This window comes from Trichosurus vulpecula, chromosome 5 (assembly GCF_011100635.1).
Source record: "Trichosurus vulpecula isolate mTriVul1 chromosome 5, mTriVul1.pri, whole genome shotgun sequence".
NCBI lineage: Eukaryota > Metazoa > Chordata > Mammalia > Diprotodontia > Phalangeridae > Trichosurus > Trichosurus vulpecula.
Window position 1 is genome coordinate 290,322,668 of NC_050577.1, and position 16,725 is coordinate 290,339,392.

A 16,725-nucleotide genomic window follows, 5' to 3' on the forward strand; every position below is an offset into this window, starting at 1 on the left:
TAAATGCTTGTTGGTTGGTTCATTATGTTTTAGGCCCTTAAGTTTTCCCTTTTCCTTCTCCTTATCTGATTCCTGATTTGATACTAGTAATTTTTCTTAAAAAACCCCACTGTCCTTTAGAGAACAGAATGTCTACATTGAAAATAAGAAAAAAGATATTTCTGAAACCACTCAGCGTGGACATGGGAGCAGCAGGCTCATGTCCACATCTGGATATGACATGCCACCCAGCTGGAGGCACACAGATGACTGCGGGCAGTGCAGTACAGTGAGAAGCCCACTCAGTTTGATGGCAGAGGGCCTGGGTTCAAGTCTCAATGCTGTGTGACCTTGGTCAAGTGATTTCCCCTTCTGCAAGTACTAACAAGTTCCTCTTTCAGATCACCATCCATATGCTCTGCATATATCTTGTACATTTATTTGCTGTCTTCTCATTAGACTGTGAATTCCTTGAGAGCAGTGACTATGATTTTTTTTAATTTTTGAGGGTTATCGGGGGGGGGGGGGGCTTTCTTTGTCTCCCCAGTGTTTAACACAGTTCCTGGTGCATAGTAAGTGCCTAATGTGTGCTTATCAACTGACTACCTGACTTTACTTGTCTGAGTCTAGATGTCCTCCCACACAAAATGGGAGTATTATACTACTATAAACAAACATTGCCATGGGGTACAGGAGCACCCTCCATTGGACAAGTCACTTAACCTGTCTGGGTCTCGGTTTCTTTATCGGTAAAATGATGGGGTTGGACCAGATGGCCTTTATAAGGTCCACTCTAGTGCTGAACCTATGATCTTATGATCCATCAGCTACGTCTGTGTCCTGGAACTAGCAGGTCTAGGTTCCATGCCCACCAGCTTCAAGGACTGAACTGGGCCAGGGGTGGGGAAACTGCAGCCTCAAGGCCACACGTGGTCCTCTAAGTCCTCAAGTATGGCCTTGAGACCACTGGTTCCCCACCCCTGGACTAGGGCTGCTTCTTGCTTTGAGAATGGGGGTCATGGGAAGAAACCAACCGCAAGAGAAAAATCTAATTCAGACTTTTTAGCCCCATAATGGCTACCCAAATCAGACTGGGGAGGTGGAGTAGAGAAAAGCAATTTCTCTGCATTTCCACTGCCCTGTATTATAATCTCTAAGTAGTTTAAGAAATGCCCTAAGCAGACACACCTGGGAAGCAGAAAAGGGGATCAGATGTAGGGGGTTTTAACCTAATAAGCCATGAGCTAATGAGTTGATTGGATTGACTCATAGGCATCAAGAACTGTGATCCACAGTGCAGACATTACTTTTCAAATGCTCGAGGACTGGAGAAATGTGGATCTGAACAGCATCACCAAGCAGACCCTGTATACGATGGAAGATTCCCGGGAGGAGCACAGGAAGCTCATCATACAGTGTAAGATGGACACCCCCATGACCCAGGGCCCTCCTTTCTGTCTTTTATGGGGAGGAACATGAGGGCTGGACTTCTGGAGAAAAACCAAGTCCTTACCTCCCTTAGAATAGCAGCAGAAAGCACTTCAGCGGAGCCATCTTTGCTAGAAACCAAAGATCCCACTTTCTACTTTCCTCTGCATTCCCATTGACAAGCTATTCCAAGGGCAAAACAGATGGGGGTGCTTTAGTGTTATAAACTCCCTTCTTTAAATGTTTTTTATTGCTGTCTACTGTATTTACATCACCTTCCTTTCTGAATATATCACCCTGCACAGTTAGCCTTCCCTTGTAACAAACACTGTGAAAGAGAGGGGGGTGGAGGGGAGGCCATTCAACAAATCCAATGGACACATCAACCAAGTCTGAGCAAATCTGATAGCACATGGCGCACTCCATATCCATTACCCCCTCACCTCTGCCAAGGAGGGAGAAAGGTACATCTTTTCCCCTTCTTCAGGGCCAAGATGGGTCATTATAGCTACATAGTGTTCAGTTGGAGGGTTTTGTTCTTCCCATTCACAGCGTTGCAGTTATTGTTCGTGTTGTTTTCCTGGTTCTGTTTATTTCACTCTGTATCAGTTCATAGAAGTCTTCTCATGCTGCTCTGAATTCTTCAAATGATGAATTCCGTTCAAAGAGGGAAGAAGTAGTTATGCTTCATTTGGATCTGGTTTTGCTTCCTCATTTTTTGTTTGATTTTAATTTCCTCCTTTGTATAAATGAGGGTCTCAGGGTAAATAGTCTCTAGGATACCTTCTGCCTCTAAAATTCCAAGGTCCTTTGTGGGGGCAGTTCACAAGCATTTCTATCACCTGATTCTTGTTTGAGGTTGGGATTAGAAGAAGGGTCAAGGATGGCAGCAAATTTATTTGTGATAGGTTTTGAATACTAAACTCTAGGCTGCCACTTGGCCCATCAGTTGTGACTTTGGGTTCTTATATGACAGTGTATCAAGAATTTGACCATCTCCTAGAGGAACAGTCACCCATTGAATCCTACATCGAGTGGCTGGACACCATGGTGGACCGATGTGTTGTGAAGGTTGGTAAGCCAGAGGCAAGACTTGCGCTACCAGGATACCACACTGAAATTGACCCCAAACTTATACCACAAGTGAACAAAACACGATTGCTCTGCAATTGGAGACACAACCTGTGGATTTGTGTTTATATTTTTTATGTTATATTTATATATTATATGTCCATACATATATATATTTTAATAACTGGTAGGTACATTTAAAGGACATCTATATTCATTGCTATAACTAGAGCAGGGCAGTTGGGATTTTGTCCAAGAGCGTCAAAATCGAGAAAGTACTCTCAAGTAGCACCTAGTTAGTAAGAATAATTAAAGGATAATTAACCTAGTTAGTAAGAATAATTAAAATACGCTGCTACCAGATGGGCAGGCCCCCAATGCAGTCAGACCCCAAAGCTGTTTCCCCATGTGGAATGACCTTGGTGTGTCCCAGGTTCCCTGTTTCCTCCCCTTCCCCCACTGAAACCAAAATGAATTCAGTTTCAACAGTTGATTTGAAGAGTTTTGATTTCAAAACTTGCCCCAGACGTGAAAAATGCCATCTGTGGTTCTGCTCATATTAAAAATCACTTGTTTTCCTGTAGGTAGCTGCCAAGAGACCGGGTTCCTTGAAGAAGGTTGCCCAGCAGTTCCTTCTGATGTGGTCTTGCTTCGGTACCCGGGTGATCCGGGACATGACTTTGCATAGTGCCCCCAGCTTCGGTGTGTATCTTATCTGTCTATGCATGTGTGCATCACAGACATGAGCTACAGAAAGCCCACCTGGTCCAGGCTTAGACAGCCTCTTCCCTTGGGTTCTCTGGGGCACAAAGAGCATTAGCGGACAACATTTTGATTCTAGGGGAACTCCACATGTATAGGCCTTTCTGGGACTAAGGCAACTCAGATTAGGAGGGAATAATGATATGGGGTCATGGAATGGGATCGAATCCTGACCCAATAATGGATGGAGTGTCTCATCCAACACTCCCCACCCCCCAGGTAAGTTCCAGAAGGCTCATTGATGCATCAATTCAACAGCAAGTCTGTCAATAAGCATTTATCAAATGCCTACAACACACCAGGTGTTGTGCTTGGCTATGAGGGTAGAAACCTGAGACCAAAGCCAGTCCCAGCCCTGAAGGAGCTGAGCCCTCTCCAGCTTGATCACAAGATGGGAAATTTCCCAGACTCAGCCATTCTTAAGCACATCTCCCAAGTCAAGTAAGGGTTGCCATTGCCCCAGGAAGGATCAAGGAAGGGCCTTGAAATATTGACCAGAGGTAAGGATGAGCATCAGAGTCAGAGCGTGAATTCTGAGCCTGACAAGACCAACAGGCAGCCACGACTGTAGTCAGCTTGCAGGCATACGTATTGATGGCTGTCAATCCAGTCCTTAGAGCATCCGCCTCCAAAGGGTTGTCCTATATGATGAGGTTGCCTTAGAGATGCAATGTGGTGGATTCCGATTCCACTACCCAGTTCTCGGGTAACCTTGGACAGACCCTTAAGTTTCTTCATCCGTAAAATGACAAATTCCGCTTAATAACCTTGGAAGTTTCTTCCACTTCTAAATCCTTGGATCTTATGAACTCTCCCCCCAAAAATGTACTTAGGAATTCAGTTCAGTTCAACACATATTTGTGGGCATCTGCTGCTTATGTGGCATTGTCCTGGGTATTAGGGGAGATAGAAATCTGAATAAGACCTAAATCTTGCTTTCATAGAACCTATAGTCTAGAAGGGGAGACAGCACAGATAATTAGATTACATAACCGAATGGTGAGGGGAGGCAGACAACGTGGGCATGGAGGATTTGGAAGGGATTCTCTGGTGCTAAATGGTCTAAATCTGCGGCAGTATGGAAAGGGCTTCCTCATGTATGCATTTCACTAATTCATTTATTAAGAGCCAACTGCATGTAAAGACTTGTGCTGGGGAAGGTACAAAGTTTAGATGAATTAATTTTGTTTTTCAGTCCGACTTTTTGTGACCCTATTTGGAGTTTTCTTGGCAAAGATACTGGGGTGGTTTGCCACTGCCTTCTCCAGCTCATTTTACAGATGAGGAAACTGAGGCAAACAGGGTGAAGTGAATTGTCTAGGGTCACACAGCTAGTAAGTATCTGAGGTCAGATTTGAACTCAGGCTGACGACTCTTCCTGACTCCAGGCCTGGCATTCTGCACACTATGGTTCCACCTAGCTGCTCTTCTATAAATCGTTTTGGGATCATGGTGTCCTTATCACCTAGGACAATGCCTGGAACAGAATAGGTGTTTAATTACGCTTGTTGAATGACTGATTGTATGTATGCACTGTTGTACAGGTGGTTAAAATGATTGCCTCTTGAAATTGAATCACCATATTAGGATATGAGTTCATCTTCTTTGGACTCACCACTTTCTTCTTCCTATTCCTCCTCCTCCTCATTATTGTTATTAATTGGCTCACTCAAGGTCACATAGGCAGGAAGGTCCAGAGTTTTACTCCAAGCTCAATGCTCTTTATTTTGAGGACTTCAAGGTTGTGTGTTATTTTAGGGTGAATTCAAGACCAAGGTGGAAGTCAAAGACGTCACATATCACTTGGAAAAAGGAAAAGTGAGACAGTTGTCCAGATTCCATGCAAGAGTATATTCCAGCCCTGGGTGGCCTCAAATAATACCTGTCTCTCTGGGCCCATTTAGCAAAAAAACCTTCGCCACTCTCCTCCTTGGCCACACTGCTGAGTTGTTAAGCATGGGGAGATAGACAAGTTGAAAGAATTCCCAGCAGACAAAAGCCCAGCTCCCCGTCTCTGCCTGGATCGGTCAAAGGCACAGTTGGTGGCTGTGTTTTGGTAATGCGTCCCCTGTATGAAAACAGCTAATTAGGAAAAAAGAGAGGCCTCTGTTCAGTTCCCCTTCCCCCACCCACCTTAGCCAGCTCCTGCCATCTTATCCCTTCCATGCTATCCTCGTCCTGGGGCATTGGTGCCAAGTTTGGCCAGTTGGCTTAGCTGAGATCGTGTGGAATATCACAACCATCCTATCTCACCTCTTCCCCCAAAGTCTCCTTCCCAGAAGTGTTCCCCCCACCAAAGTCTCTTTCCGCTATGATTCGTGACAATCAACTCTGTTCTCTTTCATAATTCCTTCTCAATAAAAGGAGCCTGTGCTGCAGACAAAAGTCTCTGGGTATTTGCGTCCGCCACAGTTGGGGAAAAGGAGAGGAGTAGTGACGTGAGTCAGCCAAAGCAGGCTGGCACGTGATGAGCTTTGGTTCTTAAGGGAGTTAAATAAATTGAAGTTTCTTTACAAAATGAAAAAAAAACCCAACTCAGTAAAGCATTCATCCCCAAGTGGAATAATGCTACCAGTTTTCCAGCAAAGCTCAAGCTGATGCTGGCAACCAACACTTAGGTACCATGTTTTTATCTACGATCCAGTGCCCACCCACTTCCGTTTTATTGAAAATCCTGCATCTAAACATGCTTTTACCAGGACACAGTAAAAGAGCGGTTTCTAGAATGAAGGAGGGAATGGTCCTGATATGCTCTACCACGGCCAACTGGGAACCTTAGGGAATTCGGCTAAAGACCTGGGATTACGCTGGTGTGGGGAACTCCCTCAGCTGATGAAAATTGGCAACTCCTTGGCTTAGACAGTTGACTGAGGTTACTGAGAAGACATCTTGACTTGCCCACAGTCACACAGGATAAGTGATGTAGTGGTTAGAGTTTTAGAGTTAGAAAGAAAAGACTCCGCTCCAAAATGAGAGGCACAGATGATGACTATTCTCCTATGTGGAAGAAGGAAAGGTCCATGCAGGAGAGAAGAGATCTCAGAAGCTTTTTGGTGGTGGCCGCCATCGTGGGTCCTAGAGCTGTGGTTGTACTGGACAATGGGCAACTTCTTCTTTTGTTTCTGTTGCCAGGGTCTTTTCACCTCATTCACCTGATGTTTGATGACTATGTGCTGTACCTGCTGGAATCGCTCCACTGTCAGGAGAGAGCCAATGAGCTCATGAGGGCCATGAAAGGGGAAGGAAGCACTGGTAAGGCTGGATTGATGGGCAGGGGTGGGGTGGGCGGGGGTCACTCCACTGATTGGGGTATACCTCACTTTGGACTTGAGAGCTTTCTCTACCCATGGGCCTGAGTATCCCATTAGGGTATCCCTATACATCCCCTGATGAATGTGCCCCAAATAGTGAGATTAATGCTTTTCTTCATTTTTAGGGTGTATGTGTGTATATATGTGTGTGTGTATAAATGTGTGTGTGTATATATATAAATGTGTGTGTGTATATAAATGTGTGTGTATGTATATATATATGTGTGTGTATATATATATATGTGTGTGTATATATATATATATACATATATGTGCATGTATGCATGTATACTTGGTTCTGCTTTATCTCTAACAAACAATTTAAAAAGAGAATTCCTTCGTGGACAGGGATGATCCCAGGGAATAAGTGTGCTACAGTGGAAATAGATTCAGAGGCAGGAGACTTGGGGCTCCTCTCATGCCTCTCTCACTAACTAGCTACATGACCTTGGCCATCAGTATATTCATCTATAAAATGGACATCCTACTACTAATTATAATAATAATTATCTTAGTGGAGAGCTGGCTTCAGAGCCTAGCAGCCTGGTTTCCAGGCCATCACTGAATCATCCTGGCTGTGGGACTCTTAACAGACCACAAGATAACTCTCTAAAACAGACTGGAAGTAGCAGTGTAGAGACTGGCCCTCATCAGTGGAGGAACTTAGTTCCCTATATATGAACAAAATCATGGATCTAGCCCCATCACCTCGTCTCTAACTCAGGGGTCAGCAAACTGAAAACAGGCAGCAGGATGTATTTGGCCCTGGGGCGGTAGTTTGCTGACCCCTGCTCTAACTAATCACAGGAGATCAGAGATATTGAACTAGAGCCTACTTAGGGCTGGAGGAGGCCACTAAGAGAGATCTCGTCCAACCTCCTCATGTCAGAGATGAAGGAAATGGAGGTGCACAGTCAGACTGCCAATTACTGGGTGGTGGACCTCCAGCTTAAGTCCAAGCATGGACTCCCCTAGGCCACACCCATTCTTGGTATTTAGGAAAATATAAAACATGATACAAACACAAGAAAATATTATAATGTGACCACTCTTTAATCCTCAAGGCTGTAAAATCTCAATAAAATTGTAGCCATGTAGTAAGAAATTAAGAGAAAATGCAGAGTGGGGGTGGGGAGGGAAGGAGAGGGAAAGAAGCATTTAAGTACTGTCCACATGCCAGAAGCTATACTAAGGCTTTACAAATGTTATGTCATTTGATCTGAGCAAAGAGCTTTCCTCAGAACCAGGGCAAGCTGGGTTCAAATCCTGCCTAGGGCCCAACTTGGCTGGGCATACGCTGTTTAACAAACCCCAGGGGCCTCTTTAAGACGAATCGTGGAATCATGGCCTGCCTTGGCCGCTGGAGCAGCTTCCTCATCTGAGAGCTCCCTGCACTGGTACAATCACAGATCCGACAACAGCAACACCAAGAAATAAACCGTAACAAGCCCATCGTGAATATTCAACATTGACTCCAAAAGGCAGACTAGGCCCAGAAGCTGGTGGCGCAGTGGAGAGAGAGCTGGCTCTGGAGTCAGGAAGACCTGAATTCAAATTTAGCCTCAGCCACTTAGTAGCTGTGGGAACGTGGGCAAGTCACTTAACCCTATTGGCCTCAGTTTCCTCATCTGTAAAGTGGGGATAATAACGGCACCTGCCTTGCAAGGTTGTTGTGAAGTTTCAATGAAAAAATGTTTGTAAAGCACTCTAGCACAGTGCCTGACACATAGTAGGTACTTAATAAATGCTTATTTAAATACATTAAATTAATAAATAATATATAATATATTTGTTTATATATTTATATACGTATAAAATGTAAATTAAATATGTAATATAACATTAAATATACAAATAAGTGCTTATTTCCTTCCCCTTACTTCAGCACCTCCAGCAGGCCCAGCTCATGGTTACTAATAGAATTTGCTTGTTCAATGAGTAGGGGAGACCCGAGCAGTAATGCCCAGGAAAAGCGTAGAAGGCAACTGCCAAGCAGGCTTCCCTCTGGGGAGAGCCCAGAACCCTGTCTGGAGGAAACAGCACATGAAAGTGTTTGGACTGCTCGGCTCTGCTAGAAGCTGCTCTGGAGGCCTGAGGTTTAGATCTGGCTATTACTTAGAACCTGTGGGACCCTGGGCCTGTCAGTCTCTTCCCCTGCTTGGGCCTTGGTCCTTCATCTGTGAAGGGAGGGGGTTGGCCTTGCTTGGATGTGAGGCTCCTTCCGGCTCAAGATTTAGGCTGGAGGATTCCTCTGGATTGTGAGGTCCAGCGCAGAAATGAGCAAGAGCTTCCTTCCCACGGCCCTGGGGCTGGGCACTTAATCTCTCTTGGTCAGTGCTTGGTCCTCTCTAAAACAATGGTGGGGTGTGTGTGTGTGTGTGTCTGTCTGTCTGTCTGTCTGTCTGTCGTACCTGTGTGCTTGTTTATATCTGTCTATGTGTCTCGTGTGTGTCTGTGTGTTTTCTGTGTATCTGTCTGTGTCTATGTGCTCGTCTGTATCTGTGGTTGTGTCTATGGGTGTCTGTGCCTGTGTGCCTGTCTGTCTCTGAGATCCCCTCCACATCTAGAACTGGTCCTGTGCTCGAAATCCAACTCCTCATCCTCCCCAATCCCCTGCCCCAACCTCCTCTCACCCCACTGCCCAAAGTGATCTGGATGAGACACAACAGCATGGTCACCAGGACACCGGACCTGGAATCACTGGAACCCGGCTTCACCTCCTCCATTGGACATTCACCAGCCATGTGATGCCGAATGGGTGGATTCCACCCTCTGAACCTCAGCCCCTAGAGGACTGCACGAGTCATCAGTCTAGAGAGGGAAGGGACCCCAGAGGTCATTGACACATTTTTACAAATGGGGAAACTGAGGCCCAGGGAATGGCCTCTTCTGGGAATTACTCAGTGTTACACAGACAGCCAACATCAGAGGCAAGGTGTGAACCTTGGCCCTTTTTATTCCTGAGTCAGTCCGCTCTCCAACTCCCCACCAAGTGAGCTCCTCGTTGTAAGATGAAGTAGTTAGCTTTGAAGGTCCCTCTCAGCTGCACCTTGGGGGTCCCTGGACTCTGAGATCAACCAGTGAGAAAGGATCGTCCCAATTTAGATTCCACACTCATCCTTTCTGGGCCTCTCCCACCTTAATGTCAAGGCGCCCTGTCAGTGGGTGAGCTACCTCCTGGGCCTGGGAGGCCTCCACTCCCCTCCCAGAACAATGCCCTGCCCCCTCTCTGTGTCTAGCCTCCCAGTCCAGTGACACAGCCCAGCCACGCCTATCCATCCTCCCTGACTCTTGTCCACGTGCTCCCATAGGGTCACCGTAGGAGACCCCCCAAGCTCCCACACTGGGGTGTTCCAAGCTTCCCTGGTCATTCAGGCACACAGTCCGTCGTCCTAACCACCCCTGGCCTACCCCCTGGCATCTGGCCGTCAGGCCGCCTCCTAGCATGAATGTCTCTTTGCCCACAGCAGAGGTCAGAGAAGAGATCCTGTTGGCAGAGCCCGCCCCGCCGACTCCGTCGCCTGTGCCCTCCTTCTCGCCGGCAAAGTCCACCACGTCAGTAGAGGTGCCACCTCCCTCCTCGCCTGTCAGCAACCCATCCCCGGAGTATACTGGCCTCACCACAACAGGTACCCCCCCCTAGCGCCCAAGGGCTGTGAGGCAGATGCCCACCCACACCCTCTCCTTGAAAAGGAGCAGACTCACTGTTAGTAGGGGATTGTAAGGTAATCTGTGTCTGCCAGGTAGCTAGGTAGGGCAGTGGACGGGTCTCTAGGTTTGACATAGGAAGAACTGAGTTCAAATCCTGCCTCAGATGCTTACCAGTGACCCCAGTAAGGCACCGAGCCTCAGTTTCCTTATCTATAAAAGGGGGTGATAATGCTGCTGCACCTGCCTGGCAGGATTGTGGTGACAATCAGATAATATGATGATAATAGCCAGCATTTACATGGCACCTATTAGGTGCCAAGCACTTTACGGGTATTGTCGCATTTGTTAAAGTCCTTTGTCACACTTGAAGTGCTCTAGAAATGCTGGCTACTGTTACCCTCATCTTCCTGGGCCTGTTTACAGGTGGTCATCTGCATCTCTTGCCATTGCCCAGCCCCCTGACAAGTGTCTGTCCCTCTTCTGTTCAATCCGACAAACATGGACAGTGTCCCAAAAGGCCTCATTGTCAACTTGGAGAGCTTAAGACTGCACTGAGACTTTTGGGACACCCTGTACTAAGAAGCTTCAGACTCCATGTAGAACCCTTTGCTAGGCACCAATGAGGATGGGGAGGCAGGAGAGGGTTATGGTTAAAAGACTTGGCTTGAAATCAGAAAGACCTAGGTTCAGGTCCTGCTCTGACACATACTGGCTATGTGACCTTCCGGGCAAGGCACTGATATACATGGATAGAGGGAACTCCCACAATGGGACCTCCCCATGTGGATGAAATCACACTTCTAGATTCCTTCCTGCTCTCCCTTCCCTACAAGAGCTGGACAAACCGTAAGAAAGGAGCTGAGAGGAAGCAGGGGGGTAGGCAGAGGGCAAGAGACAGCCCCCTGACCAGGCGCTACAGCCTGTCTCAGTGTGCATCCACAGTCACACCCTCAACCCAACCAGGGGCCATAGGCTGGACTCTCCAGAACTCATATCCATTGTGGCGGTCTTGGAAGGTAGCCTTCCTTATACTAGGAAGCTGGGTATCTCCTTCAGAGTGGGAACTCCCAGTATGGGGACTCCCTACTTCCTTCCAAGGGAGAATCCAGATTGCCAAAGACTTAATAATTATGTCCTGGGGAGGCACACAAAAATGAAGTGGCCCAGAGTCACCCAGAGAGTGCGCATCAGAGTCAGGACCTGAACCCAGCCCTCTCTGACTCCAGGTCCACGCAGCCTCAAGCTCAAACATCACGCATTCCACTTTATTTTCAGTTCCAGATTTTTTCCTTCCCTCTCTTCTCGTTCCCATTGAGAAGCAAGAAAAAGGAAAAAAATAGTAAAAGCATGATTGACCCCATTTTAGAGATGAGGCCGTCGAGGCCCAGAGGGTTCAAGTGACTTGTGTGTGGAGTTCGCGTCAGAGCCAGGCTGGGAGCCCCAGCTATCTTGACTGCAAGGCTGTCTGGTGTCCTGAAAAAAGAAATGTGGGATTTGGAGTCAGAGGCCCCAGGGTCTGCTAATTAACCTTTCTGGGGCCAGTTTCTCCATTTATAAAATGTGAAGTAATCTCAAAGTTCCCTTCTCTCAATTTGTGATCCCAAGTGAGGGGTGGGGGTGCCCACAAAAATATGCCAGACCCAAGAGGAGGAGAGCAAAGCTTCCAAATCATCAGAGGCAAATTCCTCACTCCTGGGTGCTTTCCACTTGAATCCATATGGTCTCTTCAGATTCACTGCCAAGGGCATCAGAGGACATGATAACAGCCCTTGAGATTAAGTACTTGCTGATGGGCAACAATTAGCAAGATTGCACCTATCTGCTAATTGCCCTGTATTTCCTTTCTACTTAAACTTACAGTTTTCAAAAGGAAACCAGTCTTGCTTCTCGGGTCCATCCTCTCCAGCTGCTATTTCCTTCCTCCCTTGCTCCCCCTCCCCCTTGTCTCCTGGCCCTCTCTCCCCTCCCCCTCCCTCCCACTCCACTCCCAGCCCAGCTCTTGTCTGGAATCTGGTGTCATTGCCGTTTTAAAGTAGAAGGTAAACCCCTTGAGGGCAGGCTCCATTCTCATCTTTGCATCCCCAGCATCTGGTGGAAGATCTAGAAAGATTCTACTCATCCTCATCCCAGAGGATAAAGCTGGGCTCAGCAGAACCTAGAAAGAGCCAAGTTTCACCTCTATGGAAAGGACAAAACAATTTCCTGTTAGGTGCCCTCGCAAAGTGATGAGTTCCCCATTACTGGAAGTCTTCAAAAAAGAAGCTAAATGACCAGGAACATCGTAGAAGGGATTCTTGTTCCTGTAGAGATGGGACCCACCAGGTCCCAAAGATTTTATGAGATTTTTCATGGAAACCGAGTCCTAGCAGCCTGTCATCATCCTGACTTAGAATGACGGTGGGTCACTTGGAGTGAGCAGCTAGATAGAATCCTTTTCCTTGTGAGTTTGTGTTTGAAGATTGCTATGTTTACCTGCATGTTTCCCGTTGCTGTTTATTTCTTGGTCTCCCAAGTTTGAGAAGGAAACATCTTAAATTTCCTTCAAAACTGTTCAATGGTAGTTCTCTTCAGTAGTAGCTGCTGCTGAGCGCCCTCACCCAGAATTCAATGACCACATCATTCCTTGGGGCATGTGTTCCAATGTGAAGCAAAGAGATAAAGGGAAATCACATTGGAGAAATGCAAAAGGAATGTTTTTCTACCTGCTTGTAGATCTCATCTGATTTATGAGTTTGCCGGACTTCCTTCTGGTGTATGTCATGAGTCAGATGCCTGGGGAGGGCAGGTGTGCTGGGGGATGGAAGCCGCCTGGAACATGGGAGACTCGAATGCAACACGTTAAAAGGTCATAAAAGCATCTCTTCCGAAATATAAATATGGAACAGATTCTCTTCAGATGTTGGTAACCTTTGAAGATTCAGGGCACTTTGACTTTGTTCTTGGATGTCTCCAGGACACATTAAAAAATTTCATCATGCAGGAACTGATGCCAAATGTTTTCCTCGAACGCCATTTGTGAAAGACTTAGGAGGCAGTTAGCACTCAAAATGAGAACACGTTCTTGGAAGAAAACAAGGAATTCATTCCTTTGGGTTATCGATGCTGTACAGGCCTATTATGAGGCAATTATTAAACGTGTTATCTGCAGCCCCATTTTGAACCCTAATAATATGGAAACTGAACCATTTATAAAGTAATAATATAATTGTTTTGTGAAGGAGACAACTTACTCTTTGGGGTAATTTTTAGAAAGGTATCATGTCAGATTTCTATTGTCTTGGATGTTGTCTTAACGTGGAAGTTGGTTTTCTACTTTGGCTAGTCTGGTTGACCTGAGTTTGGAAAACATGGATTTGAATCCGAATTCTTGGTCAAATCTTTCTCAGTAACATCGCCGATGAAGATCTCATTTCCTTGATGATCTGGCCTCCTCAGTTACGTGTCTTTTCAACTGACAAAGCTTTGCTCATGTTTTCCAGATCCAATTCAGCTAGACTTTACCCAGAGCAAAAGTCATAGATGATTCAGAAACAGAGGACTGATGTTCAAATTTTGGCTCTGCCATTTTCCTGTCTGTGTGGCCTTGTTCATGTCAATTAGTCTCTGTAGAGATGAGTTTCTTCCTCTCTAAAATGAGGTCTTTGAGCTAGAGGACCTCCAAGATCCCTTCTGGCTCTGCACCTATGATCCCAGGGCTGATGAGTTATGGTATTGGCTGTCTAGTGGTGAGCCAGCTATACAACAGCTTTTAAATGTTTGAGGCCTTATGAAGATGGGTGTGTCCATCAGTGACTATGGGCCTTCTCTTAATTAGCTTGCTATATGCCATTTCTGGCCTACAAAAGTAAGTTTCCATCAATGGAATCCTTAGACTTAGCTAAGCATGTTCTGAACATTCATAAATCTTTGTGCCTTTTTTAAAATCCTCTGATACAAGGTATAGTTTCAAGGAAGCTCCAGTTTTATAGACAAATGACTGCTGGGTTTATCCACGCAAGTATTTCTTTTTAAGGTTATATGCTTTAACTGTTTGAAAATAGGGGGAGAAACCTAGGTATGTGAAGCAGAAATTGGCATATAGTCGATTGTGATCATGTGAAAGAAACTTCATTATTATATATGATGAAAATAGTTGGTAGGATCATAGGTTTAGAGGTGAAAAGGATGTTAAAAGGCATCTAGTTCAACCCCCTTATTTGACAGATGAGGAAACTGAGGCCCAGAGAAGAGAAGGGAATTGCCCAATGACATACATAGTCATTGGCAGAGACAGGATTCAAATGTAAGTCCTAAAAATCCAGCATCAGAAGCTAGATGGTTCAGGGGATGGAGAGCTGGATTGGGAGTCAGGAAGACCTGAGCTCAAATCTGACCTTAGCCACTTCCTAGCTGTGTGACCCTGGGCAAGTCACTTAATTTCTCCCTGTTTCAGTGTGCTCACCTGTAAAAGGGGGATAATAAAGCACCTACTTTGCACAATTGTTGTTGGGATCAAACAAGATAATATTTGTACAGTGCTTAGCACAGAGCCTGGCACACAGTAGGTACATAATAAGTGCTTGTGCCCCTCCCTTCTCTTCCCCTCCCCAATCTGCAGGCCTCTTTCAATAGAACTGCACAGGGTAACCAGTTAGTTCAATTGTTTTCTGTCTTTTTTCCCAAAAAACATTTCCAGGCTTAAAAAAATGGAAGGAAAACAATCCCATACTTCTCCTTCCCTATCCTGCACCCCAACCCCCTGGCTCCAAACTTGCATCACATTTTAAATTCTTGCCTTTTTTTTTTTTAAGAAAAGGGAACATAACATTTGGTGCTACATCAGGCAGCCTGTTTAACATGACACAGGGAGGCAATTTCTTAACCTCCGTTGAAGTCGCAAAATGGGCCTGTTTGGTCCTCATTCTTTCCGACTGGGTCACCACTGTGTTGGAGTACCTTCCATTTGTACCTTTTATAGGCTTCTTCAGTCTTTCCTTACTTCTGGCATTGGCCATAAAAGTTAACCATTCATCTGGCATTCCAAACTGCCCCCATTCTCTTTGCCCAACACAAAGACAGCAAATTAAATTGGGGGCGATTATATGATGCCTGCTTAAGGAAAAGTAGATCCATATGAATGGTCCCCTGGCAGAACCTTGAGCCGATGGGGCCAACTTTATCTGTGGGTCCCCTCCCCCAATTGAAGAAGATTCCAAAAGGATGACAAACCCTCATTCTTTCTAAATGACAAAAGCCCCATTAATGATTATTCCAATGGCCACCCTGCTAATAAATATATGGTTTGCTCCCTGGGCCAGCCAATTACTCATTTGCTAATGGAATTGCCCTTACACACCATAGACATGAGCACATTCCCAAGATCCGGGTGCCCCTATTTACTAATGGATGACTGATGGCTTCTACCCCCTCTTAGCTGTTTCATTACCCTGGCAAAGTGAGCGATTTATCCCAGCATAATGGTTACCTTCTCAGAGATTTCAACATCAGTTTTCTGACCTCTTGACAGAGCATAGGACTGGACGTGAACACTTCCCAAAAACATTGCCCTGGGTTGGGGACTGGATCTGTTATTGCAATGGCGTAGGGCAGAGTTAGCATACCATAGTCCAGGGGACTGAGCCCAGTCCTCCTCCTCTTTCTGTACAATGGAGGAGCTAAAAAGTAGTTTTTACATGTGTTTAAAATACAAAACAACTTTAGTTTTAAATGTAGTAAAAAACATTCTTAGTTCTCAGGCTGAATCCTAGCATAAGGAATTCCCAGATGAGGCAAGTCATTCCACCAGGGCAGGTTGCCACAGAAGTGTCTATTCTATTCTTAGAGAGTCAGAACCCAGCAAAGTTAAATGACTTGCCCCAGGTCACATGACTAGTTTGTCAAGGCCGGTGCTCCACCCACAGAAATGATGTGCCACCTCTTTACCTTGCAACACATATCATTTTTGCCTCCTTTGGTCAATTTGGATTTTGTCATAGTGTTAACTGGGATCACCCAGTTGGAGTTTCCTTGGGAGGTATCATGACAGTGAAAAAATGTGCTAGATTCTGGGTCAGAGGACCTGGATTCCAATCCTGACTCTTCCATTTACTGCTTATATTACATTGGATGAGTCACTGAGTTTTTCCCGGTCTCAGATTACTCATCTGTACCATGAGGGCATTAGAATAGGTAAGAGGCCTTTAAACTAGATTAAAATGTAATTGAGAACTATTTAATAAGTAAAAATATAATACCACATAGATAATGTTAATGTGTGGTTTTCTAAACCAGGGATCTGATTTTCTTTGAGTCTGATACCATTGAACCACATGACCTCTAAGGTCACTTTCATCTCTAAGTCTAGAATCCTGAGAAATTGTGTGGAAAAGTGGGAAGGGCAATGGATTTGGAGTCAGAAGACCCCAGTTCAAATCTCAGCCCTGCCACTTACCACTCTTGAGACCTTGGGCAAGTCACTTAACTACTCTTCACCATAAAATGAGGGGGTTGGATTAGATATCCCCTAAGGTCCCTCCCAGTTCTA

General features: G+C 45.6%; 1 protein-coding gene across 1 annotated transcript in view; it reads left to right on the top strand.

Moving 5' to 3' along the window:
• The window catches only part of RFX4 (regulatory factor X4), a 94,778-nt gene that overhangs the window by 64,895 nt on the left and 13,158 nt on the right, over positions 1–16,725 (top strand). The window contains exons 11-15 of the mRNA XM_036760804.1: positions 1,252–1,396; positions 2,384–2,478; positions 3,063–3,180; positions 6,373–6,492; positions 10,019–10,180. Coding sequence (XP_036616699.1) covers positions 1,252–1,396; positions 2,384–2,478; positions 3,063–3,180; positions 6,373–6,492; positions 10,019–10,180 — 640 coding nt within the window. The remainder of the gene's footprint in view (positions 1–1,251; positions 1,397–2,383; positions 2,479–3,062; positions 3,181–6,372; positions 6,493–10,018; positions 10,181–16,725) is intronic.